This window comes from Ostrea edulis, chromosome 1 (assembly GCF_947568905.1).
Source record: "Ostrea edulis chromosome 1, xbOstEdul1.1, whole genome shotgun sequence".
Lineage (NCBI taxonomy): Eukaryota > Metazoa > Mollusca > Bivalvia > Ostreida > Ostreidae > Ostrea > Ostrea edulis.
In genome coordinates, this window is record NC_079164.1 from 32654705 (window position 1) to 32678169 (window position 23465).

Below are 23465 nucleotides of genomic sequence, written 5' to 3' on the forward strand. Positions count from 1 at the left end.
GTTTGACATTACTTGGTATACCAAGGAGATGAAACTGGAAACTTAATGTGAGCGATTGCTACTTTTTTAATGCATAAAAAACCAAAGTTTGTTTTTTCTGTTGCACAAAATAGTCTCCTCCTTCAGATCTGCCACTGCATCATTTGTTTTATGTCAAAATATAGACCGTGATGTTACTTCTATTGTATTGCCTCAGCTATGATTGACCTTACATGACCTTAGACCTAATGTGGTGCAACTGCATCTAGTGCAAGGGGGCACAAGAATTGAGATCATTATTTCAGACCAACAAGATGTGACTGTGTGAGATCAAAAAGGATGATTGTTAAGATCATGGGAATTTTTCAGAAAATTCATTGGACATACATGTATATGTAAGTGTAAACTTCAATTTTCGCTGTCCTAATCTAAGCTCACTATCATGAGATGAAGGTTATAGGTTGCATTTGTCCATTGCAGTGCAAATATCACCTGTTTACACATGGAAAAAAAACCCTGGAGTGCTCAGTTGGCCGGAGCTAATATACAGTACAATAAATCAGCCAAAATTTTTTATTGATTCTCAAATATCTCAAGAAGCACTTTTTAAAAAAATGAAATTTGGTGACAATCTAGGTGAGTTGTACGCAGGTTGAAAGCTACACAATGCAGTATAAAACACCTATATTCATTTATTTTTTAAACACTAAAATCGAGTACCCTGTACTTTGAGTTACCAGCCCTTCTCCATTATACACGTACATATCAAGGAGATTTGGAGAGTTTAAGGTTCTACCTTTTTGCTGGGTGTTGCTGAAGCTCCCGATCTTCCAAATCCAATCAGAGGTACTGTATTCTTATGGGTTTTGGCACTATCTGAAACACAGATTAATTTTTTCATATTCTGTCCCATAATGCAACTTTTTCAGTACTCCCAGTCTGCAAAATTAGCGGTAGTCCGAATGCCCACGGCCGGTGATTTTCCTGTCCAACTTGTAAAATCCGCTTGGCAACAAGTCCAACTGGCTTGTAAAAAAAAATTACCTGTCGGAGTTTTAATTTGACAATCGGAAGTAAACAAATATTACGCGCATGCTCAAGTCATAGAATTAGAATAACTCACTCCACACAAAGTCATTCGTCCCATTAATTACGCATCTTCACTCGGTCTGTTTCGGATTTGTCTTGAAAATTATTCAGATTTCGCATGCGTATAATTTACTTTCATTTTTGGGCAAGTGAAATTGAGTTCGGGCATGTGGATTTCCTGAAAATGGTTGCCCAAATGGCTTGTGGTTTGCAAATCTTAATATCATTGACTGTACTCCCACCCTCTATAAACACAAACATAAGAATTAAGAAACATCCTTTCCACTTTTATAGATACAAACATAACCAGCTGGAAATTGTGAAAAAAAATTACTTGTTATCAAACCAAAGGGGAAAATGTTCCACTTCTCTTGGAATGTATCAGACTTTACCACAGTTTTCAAAAAATCAAGAAAAGCGAAGAAATAAAACCTCAACCTATTCTGCCCAAACTTCAAAATCTTGAATCGGAGGGGAGGGGGGGTAGATGAGTGGGTGTGTGACGAAAGGGGGAGGATTGACAAACCTCAACTAAAGTTAAATGTAGCATTATTTTGCTGTCTTGAATCAAAGGGAGCAGGGAGGGAGCGTTCTTCCATCACAGTATGTGTTCAATAAAATCACAGAAAGTGAGAACATTGCCAATCCTCTACCCCTGATTCTGCCTGAAAACTCACTCATCCCCACTCAAACTGTTTCTGTTCAGAACCACATTTGCCAGATGTGTATTTACAATATATACTTTCATAGTAGCCTTATATGAGACATTCATGTACACATACTGCCTGTGACTTGTGAACCAAGGAAAAGCTACAATACGGAATTTACTAACTTTCCACTGCATATATTTTTGCTATTTTTTTTCATACTGATCATAATGAACTTGAGACAATCTGAACTTTTTAATACGGTATAACAGATACTTTTATCCGTAAATGATGGCAAATTATATTCTGCGTTTCCAATTTCTGCGGTTGCATTATACCTATATGCATGTATGTATATTTTGCGATTGTAATTTTTGCGGACTTTTTCTATCAGCAAAATTCCTTTAAAAATGAACAACCGCAGAAATAACTCGTTATACAGTATATTTTATATACATATAAAACTGAATGCAATCACTGGTATAATTTCATTTATTATATACCCATCAATGTATCATTCTTTGATACTGTGGATTTCACAGCGTGTGATCCGGTTTTCCGGATCACCACACTATGGTTTTCTGATTCCGTATCAGTATCCTCTGAAACTGATGCCGTCACAATGCATCAACGCAACATTATTTGTGGAAAATATTGACTGCGTCACAAAACAAAACTGCGTACACAAAACATAATTTCATGGTATGTCTGTGTTTTTGATAATTTGGATTACATTTATTATCTTCTAAATGTGGATTTAAAATGCAGAAGGGGGTATATAATAAATTTATCATTACTACAGTAACTTGATCCGAAGAGTTGGATCACGTCTCGTTGACAGGCGCGGATCATCAGATCAAACTAAGCGTCTTGTGTGATCTAATAATTCGCACCTGTCAACTCAATGTGATCCGACTCTTCGGATCAAGTTACTGTAGTAATGATATATATTTATTCCAATCAAGTAAAACTCTTTTATCTATACATACAGCCACAAGCATTAAATCTGTAACACCTTTTGACAGGATACATATGTGACAGATGCAAGCGAATTGAAGAGACAGAAGAATATTCAGCATCTGAGTTAATACTATTCTTTAAGACATTACATATCAAGAATATAAAACTACAAGGTAAAAAAAGATGCATTCAGTTTCAAATCTCAACGATCTTGGATTTTTTAATATGACACACATTATCAAGAAACCGAAAATATCAAGAATCAGATTGTATTAATTCAAATTTAAACAATATTCAATAAATTGATGGGTTAGCCTATATGAGCTCTGTCCCTATCATTATTATATTCAAACTGAAAAAAGCACTTCTGAACTTCAGCAATTCAAAAATGTTGATGCTTACTACCACATACACAAATAGATGACTAGCATGATACATGTGCAGAATTCAAGGGGTTTATGGGTAACTGTTTTTGTTGACACACCTGATACTTGGGACATTACACAATATCTACACACCTTCATCTTGGGACATGGCATACAAGACCTGGCCACCTGGTAAAACAACAATGAAAACATATTCATTAAACTTCAAATTTCACTGCAGAACTTCCAAAGTCAACAAGAAGATTGACGTGCTCTCTAATAATTGGTAAAAAAAATTGCGTTGCAGTTCTGTGAATGATGACTCTTATATACATGTAATGGTTATCTGTACCAAGTGCTTTCAGGTAGACAACACCTCACCTGTTGCATAACAACTGATTTTGATGTACAAGTACCATGAATTTCAGATGATACTATTTTCCCCCCACCAAATCAACAACAGCAAGTCCAAAGTTTAAATTTCTCTAGAAAAATTATAGAATATGAAAGAGCATTTCTACCTACAGTCTGAAAATTACAGTACATATAGTAGCAGTATACCATAAGACCATCACAAAGGTCATTAATTCATGTACACAAAATTAGAAACACCATGAAAGGAAAGCAGACAACATTCAAAACTTTCTCCTCTAGATATGACATTAAACAAGAGAGAAAATGCTTGAATTCTGCACATTTTCGATGTGATTTGCATCTGCTCATATAAGCATGATTATGATATGCAGTTATTTTGCTTTGCATTTGTTACCTTCAGACAGAACAGCAGCATTGCTCTGATTCGTGTTTTCCTCCCACCAAGTCTTAATACCCTCCACAACTGCAGCATCCTTTAGCTTGGGAAAATGATTAGAAATAAATCCCTGAAAAAATAATACTATGCAATAAAAAATCCTATTGGTTATTTCACTAGACAGCATTCAAAATTTTATAAAACAGAGGGGAATATAGACTAAGAAGTTTAATTATGTGTCATGCAAGTCCATGGTTTTTTGTGCGTGGCAATTTCTAGTGTTAGCCTCAATGAAATGCAATCATCTTATTACACTGAATTTGGCATTCTAAAAGAAACAAATCATACTAAACAATTGTTATCACAGTGACCCCACAACGGATAAGAATGTAATGTAACCTGTGTGTGACCTTCTATTACTGTAAGAACACTATGTTACTCAAAGAAGGGTCTTGTCACAGGGAATACACATGTGAAATATGAAAGCCCTATCGCTAACCATTCAAAAGCCAAGGTCTGTGTTAAAGTTTTTCAATAGAAGATCGAACCCCAAGGTAAAAGTCACAAGGTCAAAACTTTTGGTACCAAAAGAAAGGTCTTGTCGAAATGAATACACATGTGAAAGCCCTATTACCAACCATTCAAGTTAAGGCCAAGGTTAAAGTTTTTCAAAACAGATCAAATTCCAAGGTCAAGGTAAAAAATTTGAAACCTAAAGAAAAGGACTTGTCAAAAGGAATACACATATGAAATCCCTATCACCAACCATTCAAACGTTGTGCCCAAAGTTAAAGTTTTTGTAGACAGACTAACAGAGAGACCAAAATCCATATGACCTGAATTCTGATTACATGGGCATAATCTGATAATTTTTACAATGTTTTCGTTCATGATGTAATGTTTCTCATATTCTATAGTAAGTCATTGCAGGCCATGGTTACTAGATATGTGATAATACCCGTACACAAAAATCAAGAAATGATTCTCTTCATAAATGTGACTACTACCAATATATACACAAATTCTATTAAAAAATTGTAATATGCAATGCATAATTTACAATGTGCCATCATCTCAACACTAGGCTACCAGTTACTGAACCCACCTTCTCAGGCAAAGTGATTTGAGATGCTGCACTTTTGATACTTTTCATGAGGTTTTTCATTGTTTCTGATTCAGGAATGTATTCTTTCATCCATTCTATGTCAGGTAACTGCTGCTTTACTGCATTTATTTTCTGTTTGAAAAAAAAAAACCAAATAACAAAATACCACAGAAATACAGTAGTCCTGGCACCTGCAGGTGTTATTCTTCTGCTATTTCTTTGCAGGTGTAAAAGTGCATGGTAAAGCAACAATTTGTGTATCTGTGTTCATGTATTACACCTTTTTATCCAAGGATGCTTTGTGCCAAGTTTAGTTGAAATTGGCCCAGTGGTTCTGGAGAAGATGAAAATGTGAAAAGTTTACGATGACACCGACAGTCTAATGTGTTTAAAAGGTTTTTAAAAGAAATAAAGTTACACATTATGATAGAAGCTCCTTATACAGAGTTTATTATTTATTGTGTAAACAAAGATTGAGGCATGTTATTGTTTAATAAAGTTTGGAAAATGTATGTTTATTGATCCAAGTTTATGATAAATATCACATTTCAAGTATTCTTCAGGTAAAATGTGCCATTTAAAAGTTACATTTGTGAATTTTGTAAAATTACAATGCTTAAAATTCCAAATTAAACATTTCACTGGTTTGTTTGTAAACATAAAAAGACTTGAGTCTTTCTTTACATAACAGAGTTAAGGCTGAAATATTGCTCTTCCTCTTGCATTCAGAAGGTCCAAATTTTGGTTGTCAACTTTATATTTTTAATGTTTAGCATAAAAAAATAAATGGAAAAAAAATCCCCCAAAAAACCAACCATGAACCAGTCCCTTCAAGTTTGTTTACAGGAGTTTCCCCATATGAATCAGGGGAGCTAACACACATAGGTTTCCCGCTATGTTGCTCCTCTTCAAAATACCTGACTAACTACTGCTCCAGTGCCCACTGCTCCTGTTATGATGATATTCCTAGGTCTCAGCAATGCTTTGGTTATTCTGGTCCATGTCACCACATGACGGTGACTGGTTGGGACTGATAAATGGCCCCTGGCTGTAAGAAACAATTTGGAAGGTCTGTTTCTGTGGGCATGATAAAACCTCCAAAAGCCCCTCTCAGAGATCAGGAAGATGGACGACTGGTTAGAATTTTGTGTCCTCAACAGTGCATAACTTTTGGATCGTGATTGTTGTAGACCATATCTTTTCACTGCTAGCTGGACATATTTTTCACAGTGTTGGCTGAAAAAGTAGAAATATTCTTAAACAAGAGCTTCATATTACATTTTTAAGGTAGGTCACAGGGGCTCATCACAAATTGACCCTCTCTATTTATGTTAAATATAGAATAAACGGTGTCAAATTTTAATAGACAAAATTTTCGTGACGTGCACATGTGGGTGGGCATGCATGTTGCGTTTCACATAGGAAATTCGAGTTATAAAATGTCTTGAAAATACATTTTATAGGAATTAAATAGAAGAATATGTAACTAATAGTTTTTCTTGAATCATAAATTTACTACTTATAGGGCCTACTGTTAGCCAACCCATCCAAAGTTATTTCGTCATAAAATTTGTTATGTCCTGCATGACATTTCGTGATGATCAACAAGAAATAAATCATTTATAATGAACACTCGCTTACCTAAATCTACCAGATATCAGCCTGCTCATACTGAAGTTACTGCTGTCTTTAAATATCTCTCAAACTGGTGTGCATTTATCTGATCAAGAATTACCTACAAGGCTAGGCCTACATTGTGAAAGTAGTGGTCCGAGTTTCCCTAAATTTCCGTTAATGTCCTTGACATTGTAAAATGTAAAAGCTGGAAGTGAGCGCGATTTCTTCCGGAAAGTCACGTTACAAATGTATCGCAAATGATTGGCATTTTTTGGTCAGTTTTTTTTTTTTTATATGGTACGATGTTATATCCAGGACGCTTGAATATGCTACATAGGTATGAGGAGATGACGATGAAGTCATCCCATTTGTCATAAAGTTGATTTGTACGTCTATTCAATGCCTTTCTTGGGGAATTCATTTCTCTAAATAAATTTTATGGATTAAGAGTGCAGTTATTAGTGGGAGATATCATTTCATATTTGAAGGCATCATGAATTCAATTATTGTGCGCAATAATTCATTTAGAGCTCGGTTTAAGCTTACTTACAATGATATTGCGCGCATGAAATTAATTCTTTCAAAAAGAATGTTGAATTGAAGATAATTATACATCTATAATTAGGTAATTGCTCTCTCTCTCTCTCTCTCTCTCTCTCTCTCTCTCTCTCTCTCTGATTTATTGCACGCATCAATAGAATAAATGGTATCGTTAATTAAATTGAAGAGAGCAATAATTCAATTATTGTGTGTATTAATTGAATTATTGCTTTTAATGCGCATCAATTTAATTGCTGATATCAACATATTTGATTAATGCGCGCAATAATTTAGAATATTAATGCATCATTAATCATTTGAAGTGATCTTTAAATGAATTTTCAGATATCAATTATTTGCGTATGTTTTCGCATAAAACAATTACCGATGGGTTTGTTAACAAATGAAAATGGGAGAATCATATAAAATTTCATAATATAAAGTAAGATGTTGTGGAACAGAGTAATGGTGAAACAGGGCCGTAAATTAACCTTCAATTTGGAGGAGGCAGGAAATTAGACGCTGAGCACATTTTGTGCACACTGAACACGTTTCGTGCAAAATCCTTGATTCTAGGGCCTTCTAAGATGTTACTTGACTAACTCGTTCTAAAAGAAAGATTTGGAATGCTTTTTAAGGGAGGTATCATGTTCTTAGTTATTGGAAACAACATAAATTCTAATGAACTTTAAATTTTAATTTTTTTTTTGGCTCAAAAGTTGGAGGAGGCAGCTGCCTCCTCCGCCTCCATGTAATTTACGGCCCTGTGAAAAGACAATGAAACAAATAAACGAGAATTTTCAGTAAAAGTGTTAGTAGGTCGAGAACACGAGAATTATAGCATGATTAACATTACAGTTTTAGGGACATCATACTCGGTCCTGCATGAATATTCAACCACAAGCACACTTACAATTATAGATGCCATTCTGCTGGACTGCACTAAAGCCTTTGAAAAGGTTCCCATTACAGACTGGCAATGAAACTACACCACTATGGTTAGTCCGAAATATCTGACGTTTTCCTGGCCTTTTTAATGATTTTGATCATTTACCGTGCCAGGAAAACGTCAGAACCGGCGCCATTACGTAAACTGGAAATTCGCCGCCTCCAGTTGGAGGCGGCATTCTCGGGCCGATTTTAAATACTTGCGAGCCAAATTCAATGTTAAACTAATAATTAATCAATAAAACGATGCCTCTTGTACTTACTCATTACAGCCTACAGAAACATCAACAAGAGGTATCACATTGTCAACAACATACCATCCATCCCTCTACAGCCTACAGGAACATCAACAAGAGGTATCACATTGTCAACAACATACCATCCATCCCTCTACAGCCTACAGGAACATCAACAAGAGGTATCACATTGTCAACAACATCATAGACATACCACCCATCCCTCTACCATATGCAGATGATAATGGAATATTGCTACATAAATATGGGAAGTCGACGATGGAGAAGCTGAAATCATCCCGTTTGTCATAAAGTTGAGTTGTGTAGTTTGCCGTTAATATCTAGTTTCAATAAAATATCTAAGTATGAAGCAGAAGTGGACGACTTTGTGGTGTCTTTGATTTCGAGCTCGCAAGGATATATCGAATCGACATATGAATGAAAGTTATTATTGTTAATAGATAAAACGTCGTCGATATATCTAAACGTCGAATTAAAAAGCCACCGTAAGGGATTTTTTCTTCTCACGTACAAGTTTCTAAATAAACTCTGCTTCATACGAATATAAAATCAGGTCAGCTAACCAAGGAGCACATTTCGTGCCCCTTGGAATTCCAACAGACTGTTGGAAGACCTGATCACCAAAGACCACGAAGATATTGTCAATTATTGTAAGCTACCCAAGGATAGGGGTTCGCTTGTATATTCCTGAATCCTCAGCAGATCCATTCCTGTTGACCAGGATAATTCCAAAGATCATTTAAATTCAATAAACAATATCTCAGTCACACTTTTCTCCCATTTTTGGTGAAGAATACTAGAAACTGTTCAGTCTTAATCTGTATTTATTATGATGAATAAACAAAACAAGGCACAATAAAAATCTCTTCATGTGGTGAACTCTGTGCACTACGACAGGTTTGATGTACAGGTGCTGATTTTTCAGAAATACAAGTTTTCGGTTGTCCCGTGTGGTAGGAGATTTCTAACTAAGTTTTTACGATGATTACTACATTATGAGTAGTCTCACCTTAATTTTCTTCTAGAAGATTTGAATATCACCGCCGCACAACTTGAAGAAATCTGACGTAGTAAAGTAGCAACCTTCGGTTCTAGACCACATGACTATAGTTAACCAATCAAAATATACCGTACTGGTCTCTAACCAACCAGCGACTTCTACGATGGCATCGGCTCCCACACAATTTCCCACACAGAACTACTTTTCCCGTACAGACTACCGTACAATCGCGAAACGAATATTAATAAGTACCAATAATTAAAACCGAGTAACATATATTAAGAAGCTCAATTTGCTAATCTAAACAAGTAAATAAATATCACAATATATCATGCATGTGGGTTAAACATGCTCTGTTTTGTGTGCGCATGAATACAGTTACTAACAACGATACCGTAAACAAATATAGTTCCTTAAGATACGACTGGTTACATGTAGTATGTAATTAATAACAATGATTTCTCAACCTCAAATCGTTAAAGAACATGAATTCACATGTCTACATGATTCATATAGTAAATACAATCTCACAACCATCGTAAATGTCTTCCATTCTCTACCCAGAGTTCCGTGCGCTCCGCACACTACACTTATGTCTTCGTCACCAAACCGGAAGTGACGAGTGATACTGCATTCGTAAAAAGATGATGGCAGCCAAAACATGAAATGTAAATATCCACCCGACATTCCCCAATATTATTACTACATGTACCATTACCCTCGTGAAATTAGAACAGGGAATATTCAAGGGAATGCACGCAAGTACCTGACATGACTCTCGATTGCTCTAAACTCGTAAATGAATAACCTAACTAACGGAACACGTGTAAACATGAGACATGTCAAAATATACGAGACCATTTCTGAAGGAATACATATCGTAATGCACAATAGAATGTCACAAATCATTGTTGATCAGACATGTTAAAAGTAGAAAATCAAGTAACATGTTACAATATTTTTTATTTTAAATTCAAAGTAGATCTACTTGTGCGTGAAATCAGAGTGACGTTTAACAAAATGATTTTTTGGACGACTGATCACTAGATCAGTAGATGGGAATATTTGCGTTTTCCATTTTTGTTGAAGAAGCAACTGTCTATGATGTCAAAAAGTCTAGTCTTTAATTTATCGTGAGGAATGGTCGTGTGAAGTGTTGAAAAGTCATACGTTTTGATGTTGTTGATTTGAGAAAAGTTTTGCGATTTCAAGTTTACTAAAAGTTCTTTAGAAATTTTTTGAATCCATATTTGATTTACACCACTTTTGGCATATGTAGTCGCACAGTACGTTTAATTTTCTCCTTCACAGCTATTTTCGTGAAGAGCAAAGATAGAGGCTTGGTAGAGCATTTATTAGATCCAGCAATGTATCTTTGTAAGGGTTTTTATGAAGTTTAGGAATCCAGTATAGGTACGGTAACTCATATTCATCTGACCCATTGACTGGGATATTAAATGTGTATAAAACTGAAGCATGGTTTTGAAGAATTTCATCTTTTGAAAGGGTAGTTGGAGTATGAGTACGATTACCAAAAGTGGAATTAATGCCAAGTTCGTTTAAAAAAACAAAGATAATGTTGTTACAAGCTTTGTCAGCTGGAACCAAAACATATTCCTCATGTAACCTATCTAATTCTTTTATCACTTCTGGTTTACTAAGCATAGAAGGATAGATGTTACGTACTTTTTAATATGTCTAATGTGGGATTTTAATATTCCTCTTATACTTTTAATCCATTCTGACAATGTATCAAGTTCTTCTTTTTCATATTTAGCCCATCGTCTGGCATAATCCTCGACAGAATTCATAATAGAGCAGTGTTTTTTGGGGGGCTGATTTGGGGCTGAAGTTCGGCCCCAGTCCAAATCGGAAATTCCCTAATATTTTCCCAATTTCGGGCCAAAAAATTCCAATCGTAATTCTTCGTAGGAGTTATCTAAATATTGCGTACGCCTTATCTATCATGTATTTCATGATAGCTCTTCGGGTAATGAATGCATCGTGTTCTAACTGGTAGATTCAGTAGTCATGTCACATAACAGCAAGTATTATGTTAAGAAGCTTACTAAAAAAAAACACCGAAAGATTCAAACAAAACGATATCATCCTTCTTACGGAAATGTATAATTAAATGATGCCATCATGGAAATCATGATTTTTCAATAAAGATGAATTTTCCCAATTTTCTTGTTTTGTCGCTATTTTTCCCAATATAAAGGACCTCAGCCTCCAGTCCCAAATTGGTGGGAAAAAACACTGTAGAGATTACGTTCTATCGCCAATTGAAAGACCGAGGTTCTCTGTATTTAGGATCTTTTAGAGTAAGTGATTTGAGGTCCTCATTTTCAATTTTATCAACATTACCAGTAATGACATGTCCAGCTGGACTATAGTTGAAAGAAGACGAAAAACAAGAACACGTAGGTGGATTAAGTATAAGATGGTCTATATCTAGGCACTGCAAAGTTTGTTAATAGTTAAAAAGTTTGGATGCAATAGTAAAAGTATATTAATAATATTTGTGTAAAACTCTCAATGAAACAGAGTAAAGTTTTGTGCGAATATGATGTGGACCTAATTGTTTGTTAACGTAAGGTAAAAGTGAATCAAACATGACATCATTTATACTTGGTCTTTTATATGAACGATGTCTATGACTGCGTTTCCGTCTTTGAATATTGGGAAAGAGTCCCATCACATTCACGTTATTTCCTTGTGGACTAGTCAAATTTCCTACATTATATACATTATCATTGCATCCATATGGAAATGCAGTACCTGGAGTCCTGATCCAGTGATCTTTTCGTTGTCTACGAAAAGGGGTACTTAATGTTGGACTATATGTGTGATGATTATTTTTTTCTCTCCAAACTCCTTACCTTCATGGACATAGGTTACACCCAATAGCGTAGACAACATTAGAAGATTTACAAGTCAAATTATCAAGTTTTGGTACAGAAACTACGTCCGATGAGATTACTACTAAATGAAGTAATTTCTTGTGATCAGTATATGAAAGGTGAAGATAACGAACAGTGATCAATAACATAACTTCTGTAAGCAATACAAAATACAGATTTGGGCAAACACGAACCCCTGGACACACCAGAGGTGGGATCAGGTGCCTAGGAGGAGTAAGCATCCCCTGTCGACCGGTCACACACGCCGTGAGCCCTATATCCTGATCAGGTAAACGGAGTTATCCGTAGTCAAAATCAGTGTGCCAAGAACGGCCTAACAATCGGTATGAAACACGTCACACAGCATTTGACCCAATGATAGGTTGTATTGACGAACTAGATCGTTATAACGACCATAGAATTTGTGAAATGCTAACTTCAATCGAGACGGTTGAAACCCCTGTACCATCAACTTGTTTGTCAATAGGTTGCCTCGATTTAAAAACTGACCATACGCAAAACAAGCTCTAGCGTATCGAGTCAGTTGAGAGATATAAACATCATATACAGGTGATGATGGAATATTGCTACATAAATATGGGAAGCTGACGATGGAGAAGCTGAAATCATCCCGTTTGTCATACAGTTGAGTTGTCAGTTTGCCATTGATGTCTACTTTAAATAAAATATCTAAGTATGAAGCAGAAGTGGACGACTTTGTGGTGTCTTTGATTTCGAGCTCACAGGGATATATCGAATCGACATATGAATGAAAGTTACTATCTTCAATAGACAATACGTCGTCGATATATTTAAATGTCGAATTGAAAGCCACAGCAAGAGATTTTTTCTTCTCACGTAGAAGTTTCTGTATAAATTCTGCTTCATATGAATATAGAAACAGGTCAGCTAACAAAGGATCACAATTTGTGCCCATTGGAATTCCAACAGCCTGTTGGAAAATATGATCACCAAAGACCACGGATATATTGTCAATGAGGAACTCTAGAATATTTTTTATTTCAACTTCAGAGTACTTGTGCGTGGAATCAGAATGGTGTTTAACAAAGTAATTTTTAGGATGACTGATCACTAGATATGAATATTTCCGTTTTCCATTTTTGTTGAAAAAGCAATTGTCTATTATGTCAAAAAGTCTAGTCTATACTAGATTCCTAAACTACATAAAACCTCTTACAAACAAAGATACATTGCTGGATCTAGTAAGTGCTCTACCAAGCCCCTATCTTTGCTCCTCACGAAAATATTAATAGCTGTGAAGGAGAAACTTCAAACTTGCTGTGCGACTACATATGCCAGAAGTGGTGTAAATCAAATGTGAATTCTAAAAATTTGTAAAGAACTTTTAGTAAACTTGAAATCACAAAACTTTCCACACCAATAACATCAAAACGTATGACTTCTCAACACTTTACACGACCATTCCTCACGATAAATTAAAGACTAGACTTTTTGACATCATAGACAGTTGCTTCTTCAACAAAAATGGAAAACGCAAATATTCCCATCTAGTGATCAGTCATCCAAAAAATCATTTTGTTGAATGCCACTCTGATTCCACGCACAAGTACTTTGAATTTGAAATAAAAAATATGCTGGAGTTCCTCATTGATAATAATACCTTCGTGGTCTTTGGTGATCAGGTCTTCCAACAGTCTGTTGGAATTCCCATGGGCACGAATTGTGCTCCTTTATTAGCTGACCTGTTTTTATATTCCTGTGAAGCAGAATTTACTCAAAAACTTCTACGTGAGAAGAAGAAATATCTTGCTGTGTCTTGAATTCGACATTTAGATACCGGTATATCGATGACGTATTGTCCATTAACAATAATAATTTTCATTCATATGTTGATTCGATATATCCCAGTCAACTCGAAATAAAAGACACCACATAGTCGTCCACTTCTGCTTCATACTTACATATTATATTGAAAGTAGATATTAATGGCAACTCAACTTTATGACAAACGAGATGATTTCAGCTTCTCCATCGCGATCGTCAACTTCCCATATTTATGTAGCAATATTCCATTATCATTTGCATATGGTGTTTATATCTCTCAACTGACGCGATACGCTAGAGCTTGCTCTACTTATGGTAAAAAAAAAATAATTAAAAATCGAAGCAGGCTTCTGACAAACAAGTTGATGGTGCAGGGGTTCCAACAGTCTCGTTTAAAGTCAGCATTTCGCAAATTCTATGGTCGTTATAACGATCTAACTTGCCAATACAACCTATCATTGAGTCAAATACTGACTGACGTTTTTCATACCAATTGTTAGGCCGTTCTTGGCACACTGATTTTGACTACGGATAACTCCGTTTACCTGATCAGGATATGGGGCTCACGGTGTGTGTGACCGGTCGACAGGGGATGCTTACTCCTCCTAGGCACCTGATCCCACCTCTGGTGTGTTCAGGGGTCCGTGTTTGCCCAAATCTGTATTTTGTATTGCTTACAGAAGTTATGTTATTGATCACTGTTCGTTATCTTCACCTTTCATATACTGATCACAAGAAATTACTTCATTTTAATAGTAGTAATCTCATCGGACGTAGTTTCTGTACCAAAACTTGATAATTTGACTTGTAAATCTTCTAATGTTGTCTACGCTATTGGGTGTAACCTATGTCCATGAAGGTAAGGAGTTTGAAGGAAAAAAAATAATCATCACATAAATAATCCAACATTAAGTACCCCTTTTCGTAGACAACGATTCCTGGTGGTAATGCGCTCCATTCCCTGAGGGTACGAATGAGAATTTGCGATAGAAAGTATTGCTTGATGGGAGTTGGAAAGCAAGATGGTGAGAATGCCTGGTCTTGCGCAAGGATGGTATAAGTATATCGCTCTTGTTAATGTTAATTTCATTTTTTACAATTTTGTATAGTATAAGTGAGTTTGCCATGTCTACGACGATGTTTTAGTGGTATCCAGTTAAGATGTTCTATCCACACTAGGTCTGTTCCCGTATCTGTTGCTGACATGGCGGGCTGCTCGTCTTTGCACCATGTCAAGTCTATGGATATCTTTATGATGATATAGATCCCAAACTGATGAAGTGGCACACTCAACCAGGGGTCTTACTAATGATTTGAAGGCGTTCTCTTGGACATATTATGTTGGAACTGATATATATTGAGGTAACGACGTAGGAAGCCTAAGGTTTTATTAGCTTTACCACAGATTGTATTTATATGGTCGCTCCACTTCAAGTCAGATGTTATAAGGCAGCCTTTAGAAGTACTTTACACTTTCCAAAGATTCCAGTTTACGTCCATGAAGTGTTTTTGTGTCTGTTGTGATGTCATCTTGCGTTTTCGTTATGTTTTTAATATTTGAATATTGAACTTCATTAATTACGTGAGTAACCATACATTTCGTTTGTTCAGTTAAAATATTACTTCTGTCTTGAATGAGTGCGTATAAGAAAGTAATCATTATGCATATGTGCCACTCAAATTAAAGGTACATAATATACAACGTGCTCACCATCAGTGGACGGACTAACATAATACGTCATCAATGCACACTTCATGGACGTAAACTGGTTATTTTTTTCAATCGAATTTATTTTTGGATCCGCCATTCGAATCACCCCACGTGTTTAGGGCAGATAACCCTGTAGTAACCGTAGATGCGTCAGACTTGATAAATCGATATTTCTAGGTCTTATATGATAAAAAAAAATACACACGCGCACAAAATAAATATATAGATAGGGATATAGATAATGTAATCGTTCAGTGTATGTGACATTCTACAATCATCCCGCGCTTTTCATATCGCACTGAATGAAAATTTTGCATAATGTTATATTTGTCGAGACTCGCGTTTCACTCAACCATGACAACGTTATTTACGCACTCGAGTACAAGGTGCTCGAAAGGGACGGCCTTTCAGATTTATAAAGGTTGCGTCGTTATGTATTGAAATAGGATTCTAATCTTTGTAATATTCATTAAAAGATCGCATATACGATGAACACAATATACAGTGTTCATTAAAAAATCGCGGTAAAATATTTTTTATACTGTATCTAATGCGCTGTTCTGCAATCAGTAGAAATTCCCAATGGCATAAATAGTATTTGTGTAACGCAAGGTCATATGTTGCTTCATAAAAAATTTAGAAGCTTATTGATCGAGAATTTTCGTATATCGTGTCAATTAGCGCACGTTGGCGAGGAAGTGTGCATTTTGTTAATAAAATGAACCCCCCAAGTACCCCCGCTCCAAGACACTTCGTTCCATACTTGACATTCTAGCATAAATAAATGCATGGTCGTAAGCCGATTTCCTGACTAGCCCCACCTATGACTAATTCGTAGTAATATAGCATTGAGGCTTGAGTATTGAGTTAGTGTATTGCGAACACATGCATGCATCCTCATTTTATTGATTGTGCATATTGTATTTACAACGACAGCAAGGAATGGTATGTTAGTGAACATATTGAATGACCTACTTTCGTGAGAAGTGTAAATTGTTGTAAATACGTTTTTCACACTTGACGAGACACGTTTTGGAGAGCAGCCATTTTGTTGACTTGTGCACCTATAGAGCGGAAGCGTGATACACTGCCCTCAACGGATTATTCCTGTTCGAGGATACCGGTACACACTGTTTAATATTATATATATTATCTTCGAACAAGAGAAGTGATCATTTGACTATCAAACCATCATGGGCGACAGGGAAGAATGTATCGCGAACGCCAAACTAGCGGAGCAGGTTGAACGCTTCGACGACATGGTTGAAAAAATGAAGGTAGTTGCAACCGGTAGTGACCCTTTGAATGAAGAGGAACGGAATCTACTATCAGTCGCGTACAAAAATGTCGTTGGCACGCGAAGATCCTCCTGGCGTGTTATATCATCGTTGGAACAAAAGGCTAAGGAGAAGGGCGAGTCTGAGAAGAAACTACAACTGTGTGCGGAATACAAACAGAACATAGAGAAAGAATTGAATGATCTTTGTGATGAAGTTATTAGCCTATTGGATAACCATTTACTGCCCAAAGTGGGAGATTCTGTAGAGCCCAAGATATTTTATCTAAAAATGAAAGGCGATTACTTCCGGTACAAAGTTGAAATTGCCACCGGGAAAGAGAGCGAGACAGCTTTGGCTACCAAGTCCGAGGAAGCATACAAATTGGCATACGATATTGCTAAAGAAAGTCTGAACCCCACTAACCCCATTAGGCTAGGTTTGGCGCTTAACTTTTCAGTCTACTACTACGAAATTAAGAAAGAATCTAGCACTGCATGCGAATTAGCCAAAAATGCATTCGACGAGGCCATTGCCCAGCTTGACGCGGGAAAAGAAGACGACTACAAAGATAGTACGTTAATTTTACAACTTCTACGAGACAACCTAACACTCTGGTCGTCAGAACTGGAACAAGAGGCAGAAGACGCGGGCCCAGACGACGACCAATAATCTGTCGTCTGCTATATATTGACTTATCAGACATACCGTAGAATCTCGGTTCCACTTCTCTCCTTTTTTTTTTAAATTTTGAAGAAATAAAATGCGGCTGCATCAGTATACCTGAAGAGACGGTGGGGTATAAAGTAGAAAGATGTGACTTATACTAATACTTGTATCATTCCCATGGATTCTGTTTTGGAAAGACGGTGGTGTAAACAGAGACACTCTGTAACATGACATTTTTGTTGGTGTTTTGTAATAGATGTAACAGTTGATTGTTCACCTTGGGCTAATGTTGCCATTAAGAGCAAAATAATAAGAGAAAAGTAACTCACTAAATTCAATATATATTAAGCTAGATACACATATTTATATATGTACGGAATTAAAAGTCGGCTTAAAATGCTTATATGCGTATGTCTGTTTTTTTTGGAAAGTCCTGGTCCCGGTGTTCTTGTATCGACTGCATGAATTAGTGGACCGGAGAGCGATATTGAGTGGAATTTTTAGCAAATGAACAGGACACGAGGCAAGTGTTGAACTCTAAATTTTGGGGTGTGTTTAAGCTTCCCGTCGTGCAGTGTAGGTTATTGTCAGGCTATTCTGTATACAGATTCAAAATACTTGTACTAGGATTTTTTCACCTGTACCATAAATGGGTGAATTTAAATTTTAAGCGAATACAATATTTAGAGAAAAGGGCTTTTGGGGAATTTAAACCTAGGGGAAAATCATCTTCAAATGTGTATGATAGAAAATTGTTCTGTGAACCGTAATTGCATAAACCAAAATGGCATGTGTCAATGGAATGCTAGTCGAACAACGATAATAAAATTAATGGATCTAGCGCGTGTGGGTGGGTGTTTTTTTCTCGTATATGTACTTGCAATCATCACTTCTTCGCTTAGCTAGGTTGCAACAATGAAATGGAAAGGATGTGCGAATACCTGTCAATGGCTTATTCAAACAATAATTCATTAATCAGCCTCTAACACTGATTTCGTCTTAGTATCCCAACCCAAGCATTTGATGCATGAGAAAATTATTCGTTAAAGTTAATATTCAGATGACATTTGGAACATTGGCAATGGTTACTATTCATCGAACTTCACGTACAACTTGTAGGGGCCTTGAACATATTTTATGGTCCTAATGTCAACTTTACGTATTTTAAAATAGATAAAGACACGGGTTCTCATCTTCAAACCCGTGATGGTGTTACATTGTATAGTATACATATAAAAGTAAACAGCAGAGGTTTTTCTAAACAGTAAACTATAATATGTATAAATAATATTAGACATTTAAATAAGAAACGTGTATTTAAATTAATTAATTATTATCCCTAGAGTAAAATATGAGTTCTGACTACAGGGAGTCCATCAATTGAAGAAAAACCCCAGAAAGAAAATATTGAAAAATTCAACTGAGTATTGATGAGCGATATTCCTCTTTTGGAACTTTCCAGAATAACTCATTGTCAAGCTCTGCATTGACGGTAACTGGAGCTTGTCGAGGATATGCATAGGTTTGAATGCACATGGGAAATTTAAGAGGAGGCTATCCCGCGAGTATTACTTAGTACTGATTTGTCTTTTGAATTTTAGTGAATTGATTTTTCGGGATTCTAATGTATAGATTGTCTTTATAGATTCAGAAAGTTTTAGCAATAATGTGTAGCCCTCCCTGATGTATTGCAAGTCAACTTATGTTTACGTATACATGTACAGGGGTGATATATGCAGATCCAGACTTGTATGCGCGTAAGGGATGAGAGGTGCGGATTCAGACTTGTGTATACGCATGGTATTGGGATGAGAGGTGCGGATCCAGACTTGTGTGTACGCATGGTATTGGGATTAGAGGTGTGGATTCAGACTTGAATGTGTACGTATGATATGGGGATGTGAGGTGCGGTTCCAGAATATTTTTTTGATGGGAAAGGTAACCCTGGCTTTTCTCTCTCAAGGGTTCAACAATTAATATTTCATAACTGAAACTGAATAGAAATAGGTAAAAATATGATGTATTTTTGACCAAAATTACCGGGGAGGGGGATGAGTTTGGACCCCCAGTCTCTCTCTCTCTCTCTCTCTGGATCATGTAATGTTGCAATATTTGTCTTGCTCACAATGAACAGCCCAAAGCAAAATGATTACTGGGTCGTCCTTCAGTGCATTCCATTATCTAATAATCTAATTATATTTCCAATATTTCAATTACATGTATTCTTAGTTTCAATCTGATTAAAATCAGATCCTCGATCCGCTCCTCTTTCTTATTCTCTTTTTTTTTTTCTTCTTGTCGCTACACCAGTGTACACAAGGATCTGAAGAAATCCCGTTTGGGGTCACCTCGTGTAGCGACTAGAAAGAAGAAAAAAAAGATGAAGAAAGAGGAGCGGATCGAGGATCTGATTTTAATCAGATTGTCTTAATTTTTACTTTTTTCTCCGCTTTCCAAGAAAAGGAAGGGGGGAAATGCAACGGACCAGACCGGGACTCCTGAATCTCTATAGTGACGTGCTATCTGGCCACCGGCGATCGAACCCGGCCGACCGCTACTCTATGATAAGACACTCCGTCCCCTTTCGTAAAATCCTGGATCCGCCACTGAGGTATTGCCGAAGTTAACTTTTCTTAAATGTAGATCAAACTTAAGGTAAAAAACTTTGGAACCAAAAGAAAGGTCTTGTATCAAGAATTGAACATCTGAAATATGAGAGCTTTACCACTCACCATTCAAATGTAATGAACAAAGTTGACAGTAGCTCCACCCTCATGTGACTAATTATCAATATTGATGGTTGAAATTAAGGTGGATCGATCCTTATGTGATGTCATAGGTTTGCAAGATCTTTAGTTATTTAAACTTTGCGCATCATAGAAATATACCTTTAATAGGAATCTTAAACACTGGATAAAATAACAAGAGGTCCATGGGCCACATTGCTCATCTAAGTCCCATTGTTCAGTTGTTGTAATTTTAAAAAGTTTTTTTTTATCAATCTTTATTCCCATGAAAATTTTTGACCCCATATTGTGGTCCCAACCTAGCCACAAGGATCACAACATAACTGAAAATGAATTCACATAATACAGAGACGCCTCAACACCAATGTGACTGACTTGGTCTTAATGTTCTGGATAAGACTAAGGTCACTGCATGGTCATGGTATGATTTGAAGACCTTTCCATAAGAAATCTATATACAGAATATGAAAGCTCTATCTTTACATAGTGATTTTGAATAGGTAAGATTTTTATCAAAAGTAGGTCAAACTTCCAGGTCAAGGTCACGCTTCACAAAATACTAAGGTTGTGCCATAAAGAACCTAAATACTACATATGAAAGCCCTACCTTAAATAGTTAAGAAGATATTGAATAGGTCAGGGATTTTTTTAAAAGTAGGTCAAACTCCAAGGTCAAAACATCAAACACCATTGTGTACAAGGTCTTGCCATAGAGAATCTATATACAAAATATGAAAGCCCAACCAAAAATACTTTCGGATATTTTAATAGGTTATGTTGTCTTAAAGGTAGGTCAAACTAAGAGTTCAAGGTCAAAGATCATGATATGAAATGAAAGGTCTTGCCTAAGAAATATATATACAAGCTATGAAAGATCTACCTTAGATAGTTCAGGACATATATGTAGGTCAGATTTGTGGTAAAAGTAGGTCATACTTCCAGGTCTAGGTCACAATATCACACACAATTGCATCACATGAAAGGTTGATTGATTGTGTCTTGTTTAATGTCCCTCTTGAGAATTTTTCACTCATAAGGAGACGTCATCAATACCGGTGAAGGTCTTCAAATTTAGGCCTATGCTCAACGTTTACAGCCATTGAGCAGTGAGAGTTCTTTAGAGTTCCACACTTACTGTGACAAGTGAAATCTGTTTTTAAGGTCACCTCCGAGGACCCATGACATTCACATCTGATGCCGAGCGTTTGGCGATGGAACTGTCACTACCTGTTTTAACGACTTAGATTTGTCACTGCCAGGATTTGAAGTCTGTCCTTCCGTATGCGGGGAAAACGCTCTACCTCTAGACCACTGCGGCTGTTCACATGAAAGATCTTTCTGTAATAAATTGTATGTACAAAATATGAAAGCCCTAGCTTATACATCTTCGCTAGCCAAGGGTGACGATACACGGTGTTCGGTCACCCTTGGCTAGCGAAGATGTAGCTTAAATAGTTCAAGAGGTATTTTTAAAGATTTTCCACATATATAAGCATATAACAACTTCATACCCCTATTCTGGCCACACCCTTAAACCCCGGGGACCATTAATTGCACAAACTTTGATCTACTCTATGCCAGGAAACTTTCATGTAAATTTGAACTTTTCTGGCATGGTGGTTCTTGAAAAGAAGATTTTCCCTATATACTCACATATAAAACTTTGATCCCCTATGGCCCCATCTTACCCCCGGGGTATATGATTTGAACAAAATTGAATCTGCTCTATTTCAGGAATCTTTCATGTAAATTTCAGCTTTTTTGGCCCAGAGGTTCTTGAGAAGATTTTAAAATGACCCCACCCTATTTTTGTATTTTCATGATCATCTCCCCTTTGAAAGGGGCACGGCCCTTCATTTGAATAATATATAATCCCCTTCACCCATGGATGATGTGTACCAAGTTTGACTGAAATTGGCCCAGTGGTTATGGAGAAGAAGATGAAAATGTTAAAAAGTTTACAGGGACATGCAGATGTGCAGTCACAAGGGGTGATCAGAAAAGCTCACTTGAGCTTTCAGCTCCGATGATTAAAAAAAACAAAACAAAAAAAACAAGTGGTAAACCATTGATACAGAAAAAGTTTATGATTTCCACAGACAATCAATTATTTATTATAATTCTAAAAAAGTCAAGGGCAACAACTCCTAAGCTGGAATTCCTCTACTGCATGTCTATTTTAGAATGATTTCCCCAATTATAATATCCACAATTAATTTATACATATTTATGAATTAGCAGTTTGTTTAAACTGCTGAAATTTAAAATCCGTCATTTGAACAAGTTTTTATACCTACAGAGTATTTTCATAATTCTGTTTAACGAAAATGTGTGACTTAATATACAGTGCTTTTTTAATGTTGACATATACTTCTGTTTTTGTATGTCTTACATCTTACAGGTGGTAACATACAATGTATATATTTTCTTTGGCTATTAATCAAATTAAATATATATTGAGTGAAAATTAATACAATTTTTCCACTTTCAACAATTAAGTTAGATAAGTCACATGAGGGTGGAGCTACCTAATTTCCACTCAATATCAGTTTAATTCAATAATAACTAAAAAAAAATGTATTTGTTGCCACCAATCTGATTAAAATCAGATCTTAAAAAGTCTGATCCACTCCGTTATTGTCATGTCCCTATGAGTTATTGCCCTTTACAACATTTTTTAAAATTATAAATAATTGATTATCTCTGGAAAATATAAACTGTTCTCTATCAATAGCTAATTTACCCAAGTTTTTATTTTATCCAGTGAATAAAATTCGTCTGAAAGATATAATTTTATCATGTGCAAAGTTTAATTTATAAAGAGTTTAGTAAAAACCTATGACATATGAGGAATACACAGACAAACAGAACACAAGCAGTATGCTGTCCAGTCCTTGACAAGAGGGCATAAAAATGGGAGGGGGGGGGGGGATCTGCCCAATTTCTTCCCAGTTGCAAGACTTGATATGAAACACTAATTCTATTTTCTTATGACCTCAGGTAACTCAACAGACAGTCTTGCAAACTTCATCGGGATTTAACAGAATTGATAATTTGTGGAACGTAATTTGGACAACAATATCCGAGATCCCTA

At 36.1% G+C, this 23465-nt stretch overlaps 2 protein-coding genes and 1 long non-coding RNA gene across 4 annotated transcripts in view; 2 read left to right on the forward strand and 1 right to left on the reverse strand.

Annotated features, from left to right (window-relative positions):
* The window catches only part of LOC125659875 (dynamin-like 120 kDa protein, mitochondrial), a 33695-nt gene extending 26974 nt beyond the window's left edge, over nucleotides 1–6721 (reverse strand). Inside the window, exons 1-6 of one of the 2 annotated variants that reach the window (XM_048891671.2) lie at nucleotides 6538–6715; nucleotides 5814–6132; nucleotides 4897–5028; nucleotides 3810–3921; nucleotides 3194–3229; nucleotides 776–855 (exon numbers count right to left, since the gene is read on the reverse strand). In XM_048891671.2, coding sequence (XP_048747628.2) covers nucleotides 776–855; nucleotides 3194–3229; nucleotides 3810–3921; nucleotides 4897–5028; nucleotides 5814–6132; nucleotides 6538–6566 — 708 coding nt within the window. In that variant the 5' untranslated portion in view covers nucleotides 6567–6715. Of the gene's footprint in view, nucleotides 1–775; nucleotides 856–3193; nucleotides 3230–3809; nucleotides 3922–4896; nucleotides 5029–5813; nucleotides 6133–6537 lie in introns of both variants that reach the window. The other variant, XM_048891679.2, reaches the window with a different exon arrangement.
* A 9716-nt stretch (nucleotides 6722–16437) lies between these two features.
* Nucleotides 16438–18025, forward strand: LOC125659866 (14-3-3 protein eta-like). Its single transcript, XM_048891661.2, has one exon. The coding sequence runs from the start codon at nucleotides 16872–16874 to the stop codon at nucleotides 17625–17627; it is 756 nt and encodes a 251-aa protein (XP_048747618.1). The 5' UTR covers nucleotides 16438–16871; the 3' UTR covers nucleotides 17628–18025.
* A 914-nt stretch (nucleotides 18026–18939) lies between these two features.
* LOC125676339 (uncharacterized) lies at nucleotides 18940–21765 on the forward strand. Its single transcript, XR_007370816.2, has 3 exons — nucleotides 18940–19116; nucleotides 20083–20235; nucleotides 21533–21765. It is a non-coding gene; the product is annotated as an uncharacterized LOC125676339 (long non-coding RNA).
* Nucleotides 21766–23465: the final 1700 nt, after the last annotated feature.

What these genes read in the sequence shown, in the direction of transcription:
- LOC125659866 (XM_048891661.2), top strand. Translation starts at nt 16,872, where the DNA reads ATGGGCGACAGGGAAGAATGTATCGCGAACGCCAAACTAGCGGAGCAG.